This window comes from Marmota marmota, unplaced genomic scaffold, assembly GCF_001458135.2.
Source record: "Marmota marmota marmota unplaced genomic scaffold, marMar, whole genome shotgun sequence".
Taxonomy (NCBI): Eukaryota; Metazoa; Chordata; class Mammalia; order Rodentia; family Sciuridae; genus Marmota; species Marmota marmota.
The window spans coordinates 87,420-109,582 of NW_025999872.1; the positions used below are offsets into that span (position 1 = coordinate 87,420).

Here is a 22,163-nt window from a genome sequence, read left to right on the forward strand (position 1 = left end):
TAAAACATAATTTATATTCTGTGCAACAACAATGAAACTCAAGAGGAATCCCATTCCTACACAATTACTTGATTTGACCCTTTTTATAGTCATTCTGTGTGTCTTGGATCTTGTCTTTAAAATGGGGAAATAATAAATGCCATTACATTTGGTTATCTTTTAGCAATGCTACAAGATTAAAAAAAAAATCTCCGTGCACTACTAGGCTGAGTACTTGATGTCATGTTTTTGAAAGACCACATGCAAACAAAAACATGTTCAAAAGAAAGCCCTCGCCATGGTCAGGGAGCCAAAAGGTGGTATCAGTAATATCTTGTGTGTTTTCAGAAAGCTGTACTAGGACCTGAAGTGGACATTTCAGCTGCATTTAAAGAACTTAAAAAAAATCCTCTAGAGTTGCTATGAAGTGGAAAAGAATAACTTCTGCATTGGAAATATCTAAGCAGAGGTTGTACAGTAGGAGAAATTAAAGGAAATGTAAGAATGAGGTACAGGAGAAGGAGTGGAAAACTAGTTAACATATCCACTCCAATTATAATATTCTTTTTTAAAATTGCATTTATTTTTAAATACATGACAATAAAATGCATCACAATTCTTATTACACATATAGAACACAATTTTTCATATCTCTGTATATAAAGCATGTTCACACCAATTCATATCTTCATACATGTATTTTGGTTAATGATGTCCATCACATTCCACCATCATTGCTAATCCCCTGCCCCCTCCCTTCCCCTCCCACCCCTCTGCCCTATCTAGAGGTCATCTATTCCTCTCATGCTCCCTCTCCCTACCCCATTATGAGTCAGTTACCTTATATCAGAGAAAACATTTGCCATTTGTTTTTTTGGGATTGGCTCATTTCACTTAGCATTATCTTCTCCAGCCACATCCATTTATCTGCAAATGCCATGATTTTATTCTCTTTTATTGCTGAGTAATATTCCATTGTGTATATATACCACATTTTAAAATTTATTCATCTACTGAAGGGTATCTAGGTTGGTTCCACAGTTTAGCTATTGTGAATTGTACAGCTATAAACATAGATGTGGCTGTGTCCCTGTAGTATACTGATTTTAAGTCCTTTGGGTATAGACCGAGAAGAGGGATAGCTGGGTCAAATGGAGGTTCCATTCCCAATTTTCCAAGGAATCTCCATACTGTTTTCCATATTGGCTGCACCAGTTTGCAGTCCCACCAGCAATGTAGGAGTGTGCCTTTTTCCCCACATCCTCGCCAACACTTATTATTGTTTGTCTTCATAATAGCTGCCATTCTGATTGGAGTGAGATGGTATCTTAGAGTAGTTTTGATTTGCATTTCTCTGATTGCTAGGGATGATGAACATTTTTTCATATATTTGTTGATTGATTGAATATCCTCTTCTGAGAAGTGTCTGTTCATGTCCTTGGCCCATTTATTGATTGGGTTATTTGTTTTTCTGGTGTTTAGCTTTTTGATTTCTTTATATACCCTACAGATTAGTGCTCTATCTGATGTGTGAGGGGTAAAAATTTTCTCCCAAAATGTAGGCTCTCTATTCACCTCACAGATTGTTTTTTTTTTTTTTTTGAGAAGAAACTTTTTAGTTTGAGTCCATCCCATTTATTGATTCTTGGTTTTAATTCTTGCACTATAGGAGTCTTATTAAGGAAGTTGGGGCCTAATCCCACATGATGAAGATTAGGGCTACTTTTTCTTCTATTAGATGGAGATTCTCTGGTTTAATTCCTAGATCCTTGATCCACTTTGAGATGGTGAGAGATAGGGATTTCCAATTCTAATATTCTGACATCATCAGTTATAAGGATCAATTTCATTTTACAGAGCTGTTCTTATAGTAATAGAATTCCAGGAATTATTATCTGTGGTGGTAATAAAGAGAATAGGCAAAGAACTTTTCAGAAATGGTAGCTGACACTCTTCTGCCTTGTTTATAGTCCCATGTATTAATGTTGCAATAGTGAAAACATTCTTGACAGTGCCTCAGTCTCCAAAGATTTAGTGAAAAAATAAAAGTGGACATTTTAGATTTCAGAAACTTTTTTAAACAAAAAGAGACATGGAGATAAGGGAGTCAGTTTACTGTTGTGAAGATTAAAAAAAAAAAATCAGCATTCTGAGATAGCTTCCTGGCACCTGTCAGACTTGAGCCCTGCCTGCAGCTGGCAAATTCAGTACAGGATTCTCTCTGAAATTTGTCTTTTTGTTTTCCTTTAGAGTCTACATTTTCTGTGGGGAAAACAGACCAAAGAGTAGAAATCTGATCTCTGAAGCTAAGAGAATTTTGTTAGCTAGTATTTATAGTAATTATTAATTAATAGTATCAGAAATAAAGGCAAATTTTTAATTACTTGAGTAGAAATGAGGTCACAAATGTTGCTGCTAATATAAATATTTGATTTTATTAGTAGATAATTTATATTAGAGCTAAAGGTAAAATATTCACATGTGAGCTTTAACAAAATCTCAACTGGTCTACTGCTGGTTCCAGGTTCAAGTTTTATTTGCAAACCATCCCCTTTAATTCTGCAGCCATGAAATGTTAGAAATGTTAGAATCTCTGGTATCTAAATTTCTAACAAGTGAAATTTTTTAGGTGGTATCATGCAGTATAGTATCAGTTAAAAGAGAATGTGAAGGGATGGAAACAAATTTTGAAATTTCATCTTTCAGTAAGAATGTGACAAAGGCTTGTTTCAATACTAATAGAAACCAATTCAAGATCACTAGTACAGTTAGGAATATCTAATAATTGTGGAATGCTACAAAATAAGTAACTTTTAACTTTACTATCCAACATATTTGTCACCTATCTCAGTAATAGAATAATTATGTCCTTTACAAGAAGGTGAAGTGTGAATAGAAAATACTTATGGTTTAAGTAAACGGTAAATCCTATCAAAAGAAGAGCAGAAAGGTAAATGATATTTTATGAATGATTGTTAACTAGGATTTTCTGCTGTATTACAATTTTGGCTTTTAAATGAGGTAATAAATGGTTGTATCTAATAACACCAAAAAATCCTGATGAAAACATGATATTTAGTATATATTCATACACATACATGTAAGTACATTTAAAAAAAATTTATCCAAATGTTTGGCATTATGTGGTAGATTGTCCTCTGTAAAGTCAACCAACCTAACTACCTTTCTTCCTTCCTTCCCACCCTTCCCTCTTTATTTTTCCCTCCTTCGTTTGTTTGTTTCCTTCCTTTCTTCCTTCCTTGGAAACAAACCCAGGCTTCATACATGCTATACAAATGCTCTACCACTTAGCTACATTCCCAGCCCTCACATTAATTTTAAATCAGTGAAATTTGTAAAGTGCTTGGTGTGAAAGGTGTTGTCTAAATGTTTTATTTCTTTTGATTACTACATTAATGAAAAATCACAACTTTTTCCTGAAACTCCAATTGCAGGGTTTTGAAATTAAGAATAGAAAATGGTCATTGTTAAGCTGTTTCTGGTATAGTTTTTAAAGTTTTGTTTGATATTTAAGTTTTACACAGTTTGATTTTCTTCTTTTGTCTTGATCCAGAATTGTTACTTTATTATTATTTTTTTTTACTTTCTAATTTCTAGCTTGTCTTTTGTTTTTATTAATGTTATAATTGACAGATTAGAATTTTATACATCTGGGAGATACAATATGATGTTTCAATATATGTATACAATGTGGGATGATTAAATCAAGCTAATTACCATATAATTACTTCTTATTTTTAAGTATATTACTACATATTTTTGTTGTGAAACATTTGAAGTTTACTCTCTTAGCATTTCTAATATATTATTAATTGTAGTAACCTGCTATATAATAGGTTTCAAAAACTTATTCCTCCTGTAAAACTGAAACTTTGTATTTTTGTCCAACATCTCCCTATCTTTACACCCTCCTCAGCCTCTGGAAACTACTACTCTACTTCTATGTGTTTTATTCTTTTAGATTCCACAAATAAGTAAAGTGAGATCATGTAGTATTTGCCTGTTAGGCTTATTTCACTTAACATAATGTCCTCTGGGTTCATCCACATTGTCACAAATGACAGAATTTCCTTTTTAAGGTGAATAGTATTCCCTTGACCTTACTATATTTACTTATTGGTTATATTAGATTTTTTTTAAATGGTGCTGGAGATGGAACCAAGGCCTCATGCATGCTAGGCAAACAAGCGCCCTACCACTGAGTCACATCCCCAGCAAGGCTGAATAGTATTCCATTGTGTATATTTACCACATTTTCTTTATTCATTTATTCAATGATAGATGCTTAGGTTAATTCCATATCTTGGCTCTTGTGAATAATGCTGTACTAATCCAGTAACTGTTTTAAGTAACTTTGCAGTGGTTTCTCAAGCAGCATCAAGAGGTTCCAGAATTTAGAGCAATGCTGTTTAGAAGAACTTTGTGTGATGATGGAAATGTTGTTTATATGTACTGTAAAGTTCAGTATCCACTGGAGTTCTGCTGAGTGCTTGAAATGTAGCTGGTGAGACCAAGACACCAAATTTTAAATTTTAATCAATTTAAAATTAAACTTATATACCCACATGTAGTTAGTGGCTACTGTACTGGACAGTGCATTATTAGAAGTAACAAATTTAGAGCAGGACTCTGCACATTTTTTTTTGTAAAAGACCAAATAATAAATATTTCAGGCTTTGCAGGTCACATAGCCTCTGTTTCAACTACTCAACTCTGCTGTTGTACACAAACAGCCACAGACAGTATGTAAATGAATGGCTTTGGCTGTGTTTCAATAAAACTTATTGATGGACACTGAAATTTAAATTTCATATAATGTTCAAGTGTCATAAAATATACATTCTTCTGATTATTTTGAACCATTTAAAAATATAAAAACCATTTTTAGTTCACAGCCTGTACAAAAACAGGCGCAAGCCATAGTTTGCCAAACCTTGCTTGATCCATAGCATTCACAGGGATCAACAGTAAAGATGTAAAAATTCATGCATGCATTTAACAGATGTTATTGAGTGCCCATCATGAGTGGACACTCTTTTGAGGGATGAAGATACAGTTATAACAGATAACATCTCTGTTCACAGGGAATTTACATTCTTGTAGGGAGAGACATTAGAAAATGAACAGTGGTTGGGCATGGTGGTGCAGGCCTGTTATCCTAGTAACTCAGGAGGCTGAGGCAAGAGGATTGCAAGTTTGAGGCCAGCCTGAACAATTGTGTAAGAACCTGTCTAAAAAACAAAAGTGGTGATAATTAAGAAGTTTTAAAACAAGGGGAAAGATAGGGGCAGAGTAGGGTGACTTAAGGATAGGAGGTCTACAGTAGAAGACAATGTGGTAAAGTTGTTTGGATAATGTGATACGGTAGAGGATATGTGGTAAAATTAGTTGGATAATATGACTTTTTAGCAGACACCTGTTTGAAGAGAGAAGTGAGCCAGGTGGCATTTTTTTTTTTTTTTTTGGTTGGATGCTGGAGTAGGGGAGAGCATTACAGTTAGAGGGAAAGGTAAATGCAAAGGCCCGAGGCAGGAACATGCTTTACCTGTTCAGGTAATAGGAGTAATGTAGAAGATCAATGAGATTTATATTTCAACAAAATTAACCTATGGGCATCAAATATATACACACATCAGTACAGGGAACTTTATATCTATCTATAGCACTATAAGAATCCTGTTGTTGTTTGTTTTGTGACAGTTTTATTGAGATATTTCATATACTATACAATTTACTTATTTAAAGTATACAATTCAATGAATCTTAACTTTCACAGATGTTGCAATTATCACTAAGATAATTTTAGAACATTTTCATTACTCCCCAGCAAAAAAAAAAAAAAACCATACAGATAGCAATCACCCTACTTTCTCTGTATCCACAATGTAATCTTCTTTGTGAATATGAGGATCCTTTTTTTTAAGAAAATATTTTTTTAGTTGTAGATAAACAAAATACCTTTACTTTATTTATTTTTATGTGTTGCTGAGGATCAAATCCAGTGCCTCGCATGTGCTCGGCGAGTGCTCTACAGCTGAGCTACAACCCCAGCCCATATGGGGATCCTTTCTACTTTAGCTTTCTAGAATATTCTTTCAGAAAATATTTTAAAGCTATGCTGACTGTCTACACATTAAAAAGACCCAAGTAGACCCCATCAAATGGAAACTCTTATGTGGTCTTTAATTTTGGGGTTAAGTTTAAAGAAATTCCAAAATGATAAATTAAAAATTATAAAACTTTCGTTGCATGTAAGAATATGCAACAAGTTTCTGATCTTTGGTTGGGAATTACTTCACCATCTGTCCACCACTGTCTTTGGATAGGCTTCATGTTCTTATAAAGGCCTTTAAGTTTAAGGGGGAGATGGATCCCAGTGTATTTTTCAATACCCAAGAAGGACATGTATGTGGTCTAATTTAGATGGTATTACTGTCTCTTTGAAGTTGTGAATGTAAAGCTACTCAGAATCTCCTTTTTATCTTAGAAGCTATACTCAGTTGCTTCTGGTATTATTTGCAATACACACAGGACACTTGAACAAATATTATTGAGAGCTATTTAAATGTCATTGTCAGTTTAAAAGGTTCAAAAGACCAGCACCTTTTGCCTGTAGGTCACCGTCTTAAAAACTATCTTGCTATGTTTAACTAAAAGATGTTCCCACATGACGGTTGCTCATGTGAAACCTTTGAACTAGTTTTCTTTCTTTCTTTGTTTTTTTTCCTGTTAAGAATCCTTTCAGTGTGAAGTTGAAAGTTTCACAGTTAGCTTTTTCAACTTAAAAACACTATCAAACTTACAGAAAAGTTGCAGATTGGTACCTAAAAAAACAACTATTTTTTTCCGGAAATTTTGAGAGTAATTTGCTGACATGATCCCTATCACTTTCAAATACTTGAACGTATATGTCCTGCCTTCTCCTGCATAACCACAGTAAAACCATCAAACCCACGAAATCAATACTGATGCATTACTACCATTCAATCCCCAGACCCTAGCCAGTCCTCTCCAGCTGTTTCTATAATGTTCTTTTTTTTTTTGTTTTTTAAATATTTATTTCTAAAGTCATAAAGTGTATATGTTTCTTGTAACAATTCAAAAGAACAGAATATGTGGGAAATTAAAGAACATTCTCTATCTTCCAACTCAACATCTCTTCTACAGAAGTAACGTTGCAGTTTAGCCTTCTAGAATTTTTCTGCAGCTATCCAAACACGTAAAAACCAATGTGCATTTTTCAGATAAATTGAATGAAATTACACATATTTTTACATCTTTTTTTCGTCTTATATTTTTTCCCTGTAAAAATATATCATAGACTTTTACCTGAGTTAGATCTACACCATTCATTTGGATGACTGCAGAAATTCTATAATATTGTCTTCTTAATGGCTATTTAGGTCATTTCCAGTTGTTTTTCTTTTCTTTTTTGTTTCTAGAAATAAGGCTGCAATAAGCATTCTGTGTATGTAAGTGTGTGCATGTGCAAGTTTCTGCACAAGTAGGCTTGTATCCTTAGGATGCATTCCCAGGAACAAAATCACTGAGTCATTAAATACTATATAGATAGGACTAACTTATCCTGGACAAAATTGTAGGCATGCCCCCACTTCCCGAAAGGAGGTAATACCTATTTTTCCAAATACTTTCCAACAATGAAGGTTCAGTTCTGATTCACACATTGCACTTGGTTGGCATGTCTCTTTACTGTCCTTCAACCTCGAACAGTTCCTCAATCTTTCTGACCTCAACACTTGAGGATTACAAGCCAGTTGCTGTGTAAACTCTCTCAATTGGAGTTTGTCTAGTTCTTCATGGCTTGATTCATGTTACATATATTTGGCAGGAATATCACAAATGTGATTCTGTGTTCCTCTTATCATCAGGTGGCACATCATTTTCATTTGTCCCATTATTGGACGATCTCATGTAGCTTCGCTCAAATAGTTTGCCTACCAGTCTTCTCCGTTGTATGGTTACTCTTTTACCTTTGTAATTAATAGGTATTTGGAGGGGACAAACACTTTGAAGTATCCTCCTAAGATATTTTCTTTATTCTGTGAACTCCTCCTTGCTTTCTGGTACAGTAAAATATTATATTCATCTTGCACTTTCTCTGCCCCAACCCTGGAATTCCCTGGAACTAGCCATCTCCAAGGAGCCTGGCTCCCTTAAGTTAAAAAATGATATTTAAAAGTTAGTATCTGAGTGTTAGAAGCTGTAGGAGTGTGTCCCTGTTCTCAGGTGCTCCCAGGGAATAAGGTGAGGGACTACGATATTGATGTGTATCCATTTACATACATTTACATCTATATTTTATATCCCTTCATGCCAATACTGCCAACTCCAATATAGTACTACAGGCTTCCACATTTTTAACTTTTATCTCTGATAAAGGTAAAACCTGGCTCTTTTTTTTTTTGCATTATATTTACATATTTGAGCCTTCCTTCTTTATACAGCCAATCATCTATTGCTACTACTATCTCCGTAGTACCAGTGCTCTTGCCTAATTTGGGTCTGACATCTCACACTATGATCACCACTCTGTGGACACACTCTTCAGCTGTTTTGTCTGACATCCACACACAAGAGTACCTTTACTATGGATGCCCTCTTAACCCCACTCAAATTCTGACACTTCGCATTGGAGCACTCTCATACATGGAAGTTCTCTTCACTCCATTTGGACTTTATGCTGCCAGTCATCCTGCTTGGTCTGTTCAGTTTCTAAAACACAACACCAGACTGCCCCACTGCATAGATGTCTTTGCTGTGCTCCTCTTATGATTCTCCTTGGTAAGCAGTCCCTTAACTTGGAAGTTCTCTCCACCCTTCTCAGACTCCAGCACTACAAATCAGGCAGTTTTCCTGCTTGAAGGCCGTTCTTACCCTGTTGGGGCTCTGATATCCCATGCTGTCTGTCCCTCCATGTGGAAACCCACTTTGCCTCATTCAGACTGCCCAATCTCCATGGCGGCCATCTTAAGCAGTGTGCTCTGAGAAGACTGAGTGACTAAAACTGGATAGAAAAACTACAGTCTTTCTGGCTTAAAAACCATGGCAACACATCATTGAGAAGTGAGGGGAGAATCCTAAAAAAAAGCTAGAGAAAAGGAGAAAGCTAGATAGGACTACTTTGTATATGAATTATCTGGCTGATCTTTGACCATATATTTTGCCTGATATTAGTAGGATCACAAGTAGCCCTTCTGAGGCTAAAATGACTAAATAGAAATTTATGTTTTTCTGTAAGTGACCAACACATCCGAGTTGCCTCAAGACTATCACAGTTTTATATTGTGGAGAACTCAATACAGGGAAAATGGGACATTTGGTCATCCTAACTGCCACTTACCACAGGTGAGACAGAATTTGAGTCTGAGCCCAGGCAAGTTAACCACATTCTTAGAAAAGTAAAATAAACAAAGCCAGGTGCGATGGCGCACGCCTATAATCCCAGCGGCTCAGGAGGCCTAGCTGGGAGTTCAAAGCCAGCCTCAGCAATTTAGCGAGGCCCTAAGTAACTCAGTGAGACCCCATCTCTAAAGAAAATACAAAAAAATAGGGATGGGGATGTGACTTAGTTGTCGAGTGCCCCTGAATTGAATCCCCCATACAATCTCCAGCATCCCCAAAAGAAAAGTAAAACAAATAAAAACTCCCAAATCAGGTAATGTAGTACACACCTGTAATCCCAGTGACTCTGGATGCCGAGGTAGGAGGATCACAAGTTTGAGGCCAGTCTGGGCAACTTAGTTAGAAGCCTATTTCAAAATAAAAAATAAAAATGACTGGGGATTTAGCTCATTGATAGAATGTCCTTAGGTTCAATCTTCATTACCAACATACAACAAAAAGAAAAGAAAAGAAAAAAAAATCTCCTATACAGTTCAGAGGAACATAACAGGTTTCAGAATTTCTTCATAGAAAATATCCAGGATACAATCCAAAATTATTAGGTCATATAAAGAAGCAGGAAAATGAGACCCTTCTTCTAGAGAGAAGGAAATGAATGATGAGTAACTTCAAGATGATATACCTATTGGAACTGGCAGTAATATTCAAAGATGTAAAGGAAAATATGTTTATAATGAATTAACAAATAGGAAATCTCACCAGAGAAACTATAATAAAAAGTCTAGAATTAAAATTACAATATCTGAGATAGAAAATTCATCAGATAGTCTTTACTACAAATTAAGATGACAGAAGAAAGAGTAAGTGAAATTGAAGCTATAATAATAGAAATTATTCAAATGGTGGGGGAATGAACATTCTCAGGGAATTTTGGGAACATATGAAAAGGTCTAACTTACATTCATTGATGTCATAGAAGGAAAGGAGTGAGAGGATGGGCAGAAAAGTGTTTGAAGAACTAATGACTGATAATTTTCCAAATTTGATGAAAAACTTAACTTTATAGATTAACAAGTTCAGTGAACCTAGGATAAATGCAAATAAAAATACATCTAGCTGTAAATATTATAGTTAAATGGCTGAAGACCAGAAATAAAGAGGAAATCTTGAAAGCATTCAGGAAAAAAAAAAGAATGCATTGTGAATAAGAAAGAAACACCTTAAAACATCAGTGACTTCTCCTCAGAAACGAAAGAGGTTAGAATTCAGTGAAATGACATCTTTAAAGAACTCAAAAAAACAAAGCAAAACCCAAAAAACTGCCAACCTAGGGTTCTATATTTAACAAAAATTTCCTATAAGGCTGAAAGCAAAATAATCTCCAAATAAATGAAAACTAAAAAAAAGTTGTCCTTCCTACAAGGTGCCATGGCACACACCTGTAATTCCAGCTACTCAGGAGACTGAAGCATGAGGATCAGCAGTTTGAAACCAGACTGAACAATGTAGCGAGACCCTGTCTCAAAATAAAATGTAAGAAGGGTTCAGGGTGTAGCTCAGTGGTAAAGCAACCCTGGGTTCAATCCCTAGTGCTGAAATAATAATAATAATTAGAAAAGAGGGCAGGGATAAAACTGTTTACAAAAGTTTCATTTTAAGATGCTGGAAAAGGAAGAGTAAATTAAACCCAAAGTAAGTAGAAGGAAGAAAATAATAAAGATAAAAATAAAAAATAAAAAATGAGTAATTCCTAAATATAAAGATATTATGAATGTTGGCAAAAAAAGAAGAAATCCATTAAAAAACCAACAAACAATAGAGAAAATTAACTGACTCAGAAATTGTTTCTTAGAAGAGATTTTTTAAAAACTTGATAAACCTTTAGCTACACTAACAAAGAAAAAGAGAATACAAATTATCAATATCAAAAAGGAAAACAACTACAAATCTTACAGATATTAAAAGAATAACAAGGAAATGTCACAATCTTACACAAATTAATTTGACAATTTAGGTAAAGTAGACAAATTCTTTGAAAAATAAAACTTACTGAAACTAATGCAAAATGGCATTTAAAAGTATGAATTGGTTTGTATCAATTCAAGAAATTGAAATTATTATCAAAAGAAAACTCCAGGTAGATATGGTTGTCCAGGCTTGTTACCTCAACTATTTGGGAGGTGGAAATCAGAAGGATTGCAAGCTCAAGGCCAGACTTGGTGATTTTGCAAGACCCTGTGTTTAAAAAAAAAAAGAAAGAAAAAATAAAGAAAACTCCAAGCCCAAATAGTATCACAATTAAACAAATTGAATTTTACCAGATATTTAAGGAGGAAATAAATCTCATACCATTCTTTCAGAAAATAAAGGAGGAGGGAATGATAAAAAATTCTGATACCAAAATCTAATGAACACATTAAAGAAAGAAATAAAATTATAAGTCCAAATCATTCATGAACATAATACATAAATTCTTAGTAGACTGTAAATAAATCCTTAACAGGCTAATAATTAGATGTAGAAATACACAAAGCAGAAACTATATCAGAGGTTTGTCCCAGAAGTACAAGGGATGTAATCTAAGGAATTTATCCCAGGGTTTGTAATTCATTCAAGTTGACAGAATAGATGCAGAAAAAAACATATCATTTCAATAGATACATAAAAAATATTTGACAGATTTCAATATTTGTTCATTATAAAGACAGAACAAAAAGCCTTAGCAAATTAAGAATAGATGGGAACTTCTTGAGCTCTGTGCAAAACTTACAGTTAAAATTATAATTTATGATGAAATACTGAACATTTCCTCCATAAAATTGAAAACCGAGCAAGGATGACCCCTCTCAGCACTTCTATTCAGTTTTGCTAGGAATTCTAGAATTCTAGCCAGTGTAATAAAGCTAGAAAGAAATTAAACATATAAAAATTGGAAAGGAAGATGTAAAACTGATAATTTATATTGAAGATACCAAACAACCACTAAAAACTAATTTTAAGTTTTAGTTTTTCTTAAATAAGAAACAGGAAGAAATATCTGTTTTAAAATGGATACATTAGACTTCAAAATTTCAAACTTTTGAATATCAAAAGATACTATTAAAGGAACTAGGGTTGTAGCAGAGTGCTTGCCAAGCATTCCTGAGGCCCTGGACTTAATTTCCAACACTAGGGAAAAAAATACCATTAAAATAATGAATAAGTAATTTATATACTGGAAGAAAATAGTACGAAATCATATATTTGACAAAGGATTGGTATTGGTTATATGCAAAGAACTCCTATAAAATAATGAAAATACAAACTAATAAAAATGAGCAAGAGACTTGAACAGATACTTCAAAAAGAAAAATGTATAAATAAGCACATGGAAAGATATTCAATATTTTTGGTTCTTCAGGGAAATATAAATTCAGATGAAAATAGAATACCAATATACATCTACCAGAATGACTCTAATTTTAAAATTCTGATAATAACCAAATATTGGCAAGGATACAGCGCATCATTCTTGCTAATGATACAACCATATTTAAACTGGTTCTGGCAGTTTCTATTAAAACTAAATTTGCCTGCTCTATGACCCAGTAGTTCCATACCTGAGTATTTACTCAAGAGAGGAAAGCATATGGCCGCAGAAAGACTTTGACAAGGATGAACATACCCGAGTCTAATCATGAGAAAAACAAACAAATCCCATTTGAAGCACATTCTACAAAATACCTGAGCAGTATTCCTCAAAAGGAAAGTCTGAGAACCAACAGGAGCCCAAAACACTGTGACTAATGTAATGTGGGATCCTGAGACAGGGAAAGAACTTCAGAGGACAATTAAGGAAATCTGAATACAGATAATAAAAATGTTTTGGTATTTTTTCATTAGTTGTACCGTACTAATATAAGATGTTATGTAATGATAGAGGAAACTGAGAATGAAGTATGTGGGAACTCTGCACCATCTTCACGATTTTCTGTTACTATTCTAAAATTTAAGAGTATATTGTTTTTAAAAAGAAAAAGAATAGTTTTACTCATAGTAGCCAAAACTGGAAACAGTCTAAGTGTCCCTCAACAGGAGAATGGATAAACAAACTGGCATATTCTTTGGTGAAATACTACTTAATAATAAAAAGAGTGAAGTACTGATAAACACCCCAGAAGGGATATATCTCAGAAACTTTATGTTGAGTAAAAGAAGCCTCAGACAAAATAATTTATACCATGTGTCTGTCTGATCCCATTTTTAAAAAGTTTTAGAATAAACTATAATCTATAATGAAAAAAAAACACAGTAGCTGTCTCTGGAGTATGTAGGTGGGGACTAGGAAGGGACATGGGATGATGATAATGTTCTGTATCTTGACTGGGATTTGCATTACACAAGAATATGCCTTTAAAAACATCATTAAATGGTATACTGAAGACCTATGAGCCTCGGCTGGGGTTGTGGCTCAGCGGTACAGCGCTTGCTTCGCATGTGCCAGACCCTGGGTTCGATCCTCAGAACCACATAAAAATAAATAAGTAAAATAAAGGTATTGTGTCCAACTACAACTAAAAAATAAAAAAGATCTATGAGCCTGGTGTGTTGGCGCACGCCTGTAATCGCAGCAGCTTGAGAGGCTGAGGCAGAAGGATCCTGAGTTCAAAGCCAGTCTCAGCAAAGGTGAGGCACTAAGCAACTCAGTGAGACCCTGTCTCTAAATAAAATACAAAATAAGGCTGGGGATGTGCTTTAGTGGTGCCCTTGAGTGCCCTTGAGTACAATCACCAGTAGCAAAAAAAAAAGAAAAAAGAAAAAAAAATACCTGTCTCTAAATAAATAGGGCAAAATAGGGCTGGGGATATGGCTCAGTGGTCAGATGCCCCTAAGTTCAATCCCTGGTACCAAAAAAGAAAAAAAAAAATGCATTTTGCTATAATTTTTTTTAATACCAGGTATTGAACCCAGAAGTCACATTCCACTGAGCCACATTCCCAGTCTTTTTTTTTTTAAAGAGAGAGGAGAGAGAATTTTTAATGTTTATTTTTTAGTTATTGGCGGACATAACATCTTGAAATGTGGTGCTGAGGATCGAACCCGGGCCGCACGCATGCCAGGCGAGCGCGCTACCACTTGAGCCACATCCCCAGCCCCATTCCCAGTCTTTTTATTGCTTTATTTTGAGACAGGTTCTCCCTAAGTTACTTAGGGCCTTGCTAAGTTATTGAGGTTGGCCTTGAACTTGTGGTCCTTCTGCCTTAGCCCAGTCACTGGGATAACAGGCATGTGCCACCACACCCACCTCTATGTAACTTTTACCTTAAAAAATCTTATAAATAAATATGGAACTCTAGTTGTTAATAGTATACATGCTAAAGTCTTAGATGTGAAATATGCCAAAATCTACCACTTCTTTCGAAATGCTTCAAAAAAGTAAGATGAACTGATAGATGGAGTAAAATGATGGATAGGAGAAAATATGTGAAAAAGCAAAAAATAGCATAATGCTATTATAAAATCTAGTCAGTGGGTAATGCATATTCACTGTGTAATTATTTTAACTTTTCTATCTGTATGTTTGAAAATATTTATAATAAAATATTGGGAGGAAGAATAGGATATCTGAGATTGTCTCTATTGGGCCCTGTGTTTTGCTCACTGTTCTTGTATAAGTAACTTCTGGGAGAAAGTTCTCAGAATAACATTGCTGCATCAATAATTCATTTCCTTCTTCTTGAGGCACTTTTAAGGAGAGCATAGAGGAAGTGTAGTCCTGCTCTGAAAGAGGAATTCTGCCGCTAAGTTTTCAAAATGGGATCCTTATTAAATTTGGAATGCTGAAATCTGTGTCAGTGTACCCTATCCATTTATTTATAATCTTTCTTTTCAGATATACAACCAAATGTGGAACTGAAAAGCACTCAGGAGCAGCCTGTGCCCTCAGGTAACATGGGTCTTTCCTTTCTAAAAACATACCTTTGCTGATAATACCAAAGAAAGAGGAGTGTTCTTATTCTGGTTATAGTAAAAATGCTATGTTTAAAAAAAAATACTGTTGTCAGCCTGGCTTAATGGCACATTGGCTAGAGAGGCTGAGGCAAAACTTTGCAAGTTCAAAGCCAGACTCAGCAACTTAGTGAGGCCCTAAGGAACTTGGCAAGACCCTGCCTCAAAATAAAAAATAAAAAGGGCTGGGGATGTGGCTCAATGATTAAGTGTCCCTGGGTTCAATCCCTGATACCAAAATGAAACAAAAAATAAAAAGTTGCTTTTGCTTATAAAACAAATAACTCATTCATTTAGATCATATGAATTATTTTGCAAAATAGGGCCTAACAGCACTCTGCCTAATATTGAATACTGGGTTTTTCTTTTCCTTTTTAAAAATTTTCAACTGGTTGATCTTGATAAAGACAGCTTTTGTTGAATATTATGGTAACAACTTTGAATGACTTGTGTTTTACTGTAGAACAGTTTTTTTTTTGTTTTGTTTTGTTTTGTTTTTGTAAAATGCTAGATTGTAAATAATTCAGACTTTTCAGGCCACTTGTAGTCCCTGTCCCATATTCTTCTTAGTATTTTTACTACCCTTTAAAAATATAAAAACCGGGCTGGGTTCGTAGCTCAGTGGTAGACCACTTGCCTTGCATGTGTGAGGTTTGATCCTTAGCACCACATAAAAATAAATAAATAAAACAAAGGTATTGTGTCCATCTACAACTAAAAAAAATTTTTTTTAATTAGTGGAAAAAAAATGTAAAAACCATTCCTGCTTCCTGAACCCATATAGAAACAGGCCAGAGTCACACATGGCCTTTGGGCTATAGTTCATTGACCCCCTTCTCTAGGATAAACTATAAACATTTAAAATAATTTATTTCCTAAAAATAATTCTATGATTTCTCCATCAATTAACTCACTTTGCTTGAATCAAAAGTTATGGTATATTACAAAATGTATTACTTAAGTGTTTTGTATAATTGTGAGCTATAATCTCATATTTAATTGAACATGAACCTCGCATTAATTGATGAAGAGTCTACTATATGTTATTCATTTCAAGCTTGAGAAAAGTGAACCACTTTTATAGAATACACATTATAATATGCAGAAATTAGACTCTTAGGTATTCATAAATCAAAAAATGAGTCCATGATTATGACATTTTCAGAGCCTCTTCATCATGGACTTTATGAAATGTGTTTCTGTTTTACATGTACATTCCAGTACATATCCTGCACCATGAGTTTTATCATGCCTCTGTAGATTTTCTAGTTACCTCTCTTATTTTGACCCAGCTTAAATGCCACAGGATTCAGTGTCTTTGATTATTTGTTGTAATTATAGGTATTCAGTAAATATTTTATGGAATCCTAGGAAGGAGTTTGATAGAAAGTAATTTCTCAGTTCATTACTTATTTTTAAAAATATTTTTTGTTGTAGGTGGACACAAAACCTTTATTTATTTATTTATTTATTTATTTAATATTTTTTCTAGTTGTAGATGGTCACAATACCTTTATTTTGTTTATTTATTTATTTTTATGTGGTGCTGAAGATCAAACCCAGTTCCTCACAGGTGCAAGGCAAGCATTCAACCACTGAGCCACAACCCCAGACGTATTTATTTATTTTTTATTTGGTGCTGAGGATTGAACCCAGTGCCTCACGTGTGCCAGGCTACCACAGAGCCACAACCCCAGCCCTCAGTTCATTACCTCTGCTATCATCTTTTTGTTAAGCTCTTTGTTAAGCTTACATGCGAAAATAATTCCAGATACATTATTCATTTTCTCTTACATTTAGTATTATCAGTATTTATTGTAACAAAATTTTATTTCCCTTAAACTTGATGTTTACCAAGCTTTCTATTTATTTAAGAATACTTTCATCATGTCTGCTCTCTTTCCTTTATGAACTCCCACTGCACTTTGAATCCTTCCACCCTGTATCTGAGTCTGCCTTGCATTATGGTTGAAGGCTTCTCTTATCCATATCTGCAAAGTATAAGTTCCTTGAAGGTAGGATAGGCATGATGACTTGTTCATATCTATAGCCTTGTCAGTATTTATTAAAAGTTCAAAACAGCATTTTTCCCAAAGTGGATCATACCAGTGTTTCCAAGTTCAATATTTCTCATTATTGCATATTGATAGTTGGACATAAATAGCAATGGCATTCTGCTGAATATCATGAGATACGAATGAAGAAAAAAAATTCTGTCCAGAAAAATCATGAGTGATTTTGAACTTGGGTGGAAGAAATGTTAAAGATAATTGCATGAATTGAAAGGTGCCATGAACCCCATGTGTAGTTCTCCACTTGAAAAGTTTTCACACAGGTCCCTCTTAGATATATGTGAGGGCATACTGTTTATTACTAAAGGATTCTGTAGAGCTGAACATGAAATGACATATACTTAATACATATTTATAAAAATTCTTCAAAGTTTATCACATACTTAGAACTCTTTTTGTTTTTTAGAAAGTCCAACAGTTTTGAGTGACTACAATTTAACCAAACCGCATGAAGTAGAAAATGTGGACAGTGCAGAAGCCCCAACCAATGAAGATGAAGATACAGGAGGTGAGCCATAGTGTACGGCTTAAATCTAATGGTTTTAATATGGTCAAAGGTTAGTATGAAGGAGAAATTAGCTCTCCAAGGGAAACTTACATTTGTGGGTTTAGTGAGAAGTGATTCTGATTTGTTTGTTTCACAAGTATTTGCATTTAGTATATCAGCAAGTTATATTAACTTTATTTAAAAAATGTTTATTGTACTCTTTTCCATTTTAAAGTAGTACATATTCATTATAGAAAGTCTGTCTTGGTGTTTTCCAACACAACAGCCAGTTCTTCTATTCTCCAGATAATAACTGGGTGTTCAACAATTCAATTCAATTCAATTCTGGTACTAACTCCCAGAGTTAGCACAGGCCCTATGGGCTAAGGGCTCAGTCCCACAAGACTGTCCCCACTTAGATGCCAGTTTCAAGTACTGAGTTCCCAGGTGTTACTTACACTTCTGTCTGATTTATCTGCAAACTTGAGGGTTCCCACTGCCCCACCCCCAGGCTCAATAAATTGCTCGGATAACTCAGAGAACTTGCTACATAACCCATTTGTTCATTTCTTTGCCCTCAGCTATTATTTCTCCTTCTCTCTGTCATAGTGATTTCCATAAGTCTGTGCCTCATACAGGAATTCCCTTAATAAGCCAATTTTCCATTGCCCTTTTGCTTTGCCGTATGACCAGGCACTGACCATTACCCATGACTCAGTAGAAACAAAGGTACTTATATTGTTCAGTTCTTCCATGACTGCTTGGAAAACAAAGGTAATTCAGCCCATCAAACTGACTTGCTGTCACCTTCTTCAATCAGAGAAGTGTCTTCCAAAGATGATGTTGTCCCTTTTCCTTAGAACTGCCATCTAAAACCAAGCAGCAATTTGTTGATCAGTCAAGGGCTACTTTATAGGGTACTGACTGAGTGTCACTAGAATCTGACAGCTTCTCACATAGTTCTAAATGGGAGAAGAGGCTTGATGCTTGTGAATTTCTTCCTTCAGTTCCCAGGTAGCATCACCCTGAAGAAAACATTTCCATTTTATGATAGAACTCTTCTGTGCATGGCCCTCCCCATTAGAGCATTTCCCTGACATCACCCAAGACATCATGGGTATCTTAGGGTTTAAGATTATTTTTTGTCCTTCAAATATAGTGGCAGTTTCCATCGATGTTTGGAGAATTTCCTTTTTCATCTAAATCTCCACCTTAACCCTCTTAACTCTCATATTTCTATATTCTCTAATCTAGTGTAAATCTGTGTTAGGGCTTTGCCAGTAAGTTTTCATACTATAATATATGAAGCTTCCATGTCAAGGAGCCCCAGAAACAACTTCTCTACCTCCCGACCATTTTATCTTCTCTTATGCAAAAGGGCTTTTGGGTCCCTAGGGTGCAATTGGGTTCCCCCGCTTTTTTTTTTTGTACTGGGGATTGAACTCAGGGATGCTTTACTACATTCTCACCTCTTTTTTTTGTTTGTTTGTTTTGTTTTTTTACTTAGAGACAGGGTCTTACTGATCTGCTGAGGCTGACTTTTAACTTGTGACCCTCTTGTCTCAGCCTTCCAAGTTTCTGGGATTATAGGCATTGGCAACTATTAGGGCTCTTTTTCAATATTTGTCATGATTAATCTGCCTATTGCCCCAAGCAATTAAGGTTAGATTTCTCATTATCATCTTTGTTTTCTGGATTCAATTTTTTTTCCCAACTGGAGCAAATAAAGTGAATTTGTTTGGGGCCTTTCAATGCAGGAGGACCAACAAGGGTTCCTTTTTGTCCACCCAACTTTAAATAGTCTCTGTTAAGAGCTTGTTTCAACCATCAATGGCTGTTTTATTTAACACATTTCTTTTCTTTTCTTTTTGAGAGAGAATTTTAATACTTATTTTTTTTAGTTATCGGTGGACACAACATCTTTGTTTGTATGTGGTGCTGAGGATCGAACCCGGGCCGCACGCATGCCAGGAGAGCGCGCTACCGCTTGAGCCACATCCCCAGCCCCTAACACATTTCTTAATAACACCCTGCTAGAAATGAGTCCCTTGATTCTCCCCCTTTTATTTACCTCTTTTTTTCACCCCATGAAGATTTCCTTAGTTCAGCTTACTTATTTTTTAAAATATTTTGTTAGTTGTTGATGGATATTTATTTATTTTTATGTGGTGCTGAGAATCGAACCCAGTTCCTCTCACATGCCAGGCAAGTGCTCTACCACTGAGTCACAATCCCAGCCCTCAGCTTACTTCTTAATAAACATCAACTTTGATGGGATGAGTCCTTTGGCTCTCCCCCATTTTCTTATTAATCAATCTAACATTCTTATTGGTATCTGTAAGACCTATGAGGAGAAACTAAGAAAATTCAGAAAGGCCTCTTGAACTGTTACTCAGTTTTTCAGTAAAGTAATCCGGGGTGTACCCCTGTACCAACTGCATTTTCTTAGCATCTATATCTGTCTACTTGGCATTCATCATGAGGTCAATTATACTTTATTTTCTTATTATTTGTATTTTTGATGCTTTGTAATTTGAGGGCCTAATAGACCTGTTCCTCCCAAGGATAGGCAATTCTTAGATGTAGTAAAAGTCTCATCTAGGAGCATGCTTTTCATATATACAAACCAACCAGTCCTGAATCTATAACCCAAGTTATCTCCTTATCTACCTTTCACACACCAAGCCAATATTTTCCCGGCTCTAAATCATCCTAAGTTCTGGTACCTGCCAACTAGAAACCATCCCTATCCTCCCAAGTCTAATAAGATTATTCAAATAGCCTATCCTAGCCAGTGTGGTGGCCCATGTCTATAATCCCAGTGCTCTGGAGGTTGAGGCAGTAGGATCAAAAATTCAAGGTCGGGGCTGGGGATGTGGCTCAAGCGGTAGCGTGCTCGCCTGGCATGCGTGCGGCCCGGGTTCGATCCTCAGCACCACATACAAACAAAGATGTTGTGTCCGCACAAAGATGTTGTGTCCGCCAAATACTAAAAAATAAAAATATTAAAAAAAAAAAAAATTCAAGGTCAATCTGGGCAATTTAGCGAGACCCTGCCTCAAAATTAAAAAAAAAAAAAATGTAAGGACTGGGCGTGTAACTCAGCAATAGAGCACCCCTAGGTTTAATTCCTAGCAACACACACACACACACACACACATACACACACACATACACACACACATACACAGACCTATCTAAGCTGCTTACCTTGTCCTGCCTTGCCCTCCTACAGAAACCTCAATAAAAGCTGTGGCATAATGCTTTCTTTCCTCTTTTTTCTTCCTGACTACACTAGTGTTACACCCTGTATGACATATACTGAGTATAATAAACTTTTTCCTTCCAAACTTCATTCTCATTTTCTCTGTGGCTGTACTAACTTAACCATACCATAGCCAATATGTACATTCTTAGATACCGCCTTAATGTTGGCATTTATCATGACTTGGGAAATGGGCATATTGAGCAAGTAAATATCCTAATTATTATAAATCCAGTTCCACAAATGTGAAACATATCAGTTTTTTCATCTGGGGTGTTCCATTTAACTTTTGTAGGGGGAGTTGGACACACTTATTGGAGTAAATAGACCTTACAATGGCTTTCAATAGCACCTGAGTTTATGCGAATGATGTAGCTTTATTGAAAGCTAGACAGGTGGTTCCCTCAGGAACAAAGTATTGTCTAGACTATGTGTAGCCATCTGTGATTGTTCCATAGTGAGCTCTGGATACTACATCAACCCAAACATGCTCTTCCACTCATCAGCATTTAAAAACGAAAATACAGAGCAGGGACTGTAGCTCAATGTTAAAGCACACACTTGGCACACACCAGGACCTAGGTTCAACCCCCAGCACCACAAAGAAAAACAAAATCCAAAAACAAAAACCCAACATACTGCCTGTAAATTAATTTTTCTCACAATCCATTTTTGTAAGGGTTCTTTAGAAAGATAATGATACTGATTTATAAAATAATCTTTTATACTATATCCTCTGGTTTCAGTACTTTCTTGGTTTTCCCCTCTCTTATCTGGACCATCCTCTTGGTGTCTAGAGATCTTATGAGTTTTTCTATTGTTCCCAATAAGTATTTCTAAGTATTCCCCTTTGGGTGCAGCTTTGAATCTAATATCCAAAGCTCAGGGCAACTGGAACCTGAGTTTGGTCTAGTGTCAAAATCTGACCCAATGCTCTCTTTTTCTTTCACTTTAGCTATTATAGATAAAGAAAGGATTACATATTTCA

At 35.3% G+C, this 22,163-nt stretch overlaps 1 protein-coding gene across 2 annotated transcripts in view; it reads left to right on the forward strand.

Annotated features, from left to right (window-relative positions):
* The window catches only part of Ikzf3 (IKAROS family zinc finger 3), a 90,871-nt gene that overhangs the window by 13,201 nt on the left and 55,507 nt on the right, over window positions 1-22,163 (forward strand). The window contains exons 2-3 of one of the 2 annotated variants that reach the window (XM_015506628.2): window positions 15,236-15,289; window positions 17,830-17,931. In XM_015506628.2, the coding sequence (XP_015362114.1) occupies window positions 15,236-15,289; window positions 17,830-17,931 (156 nt within the window). Of the gene's footprint in view, window positions 1-15,235; window positions 15,290-17,829; window positions 17,981-22,163 lie in introns of those variants that run through there. The other variant, XM_048785122.1, reaches the window with a different exon arrangement.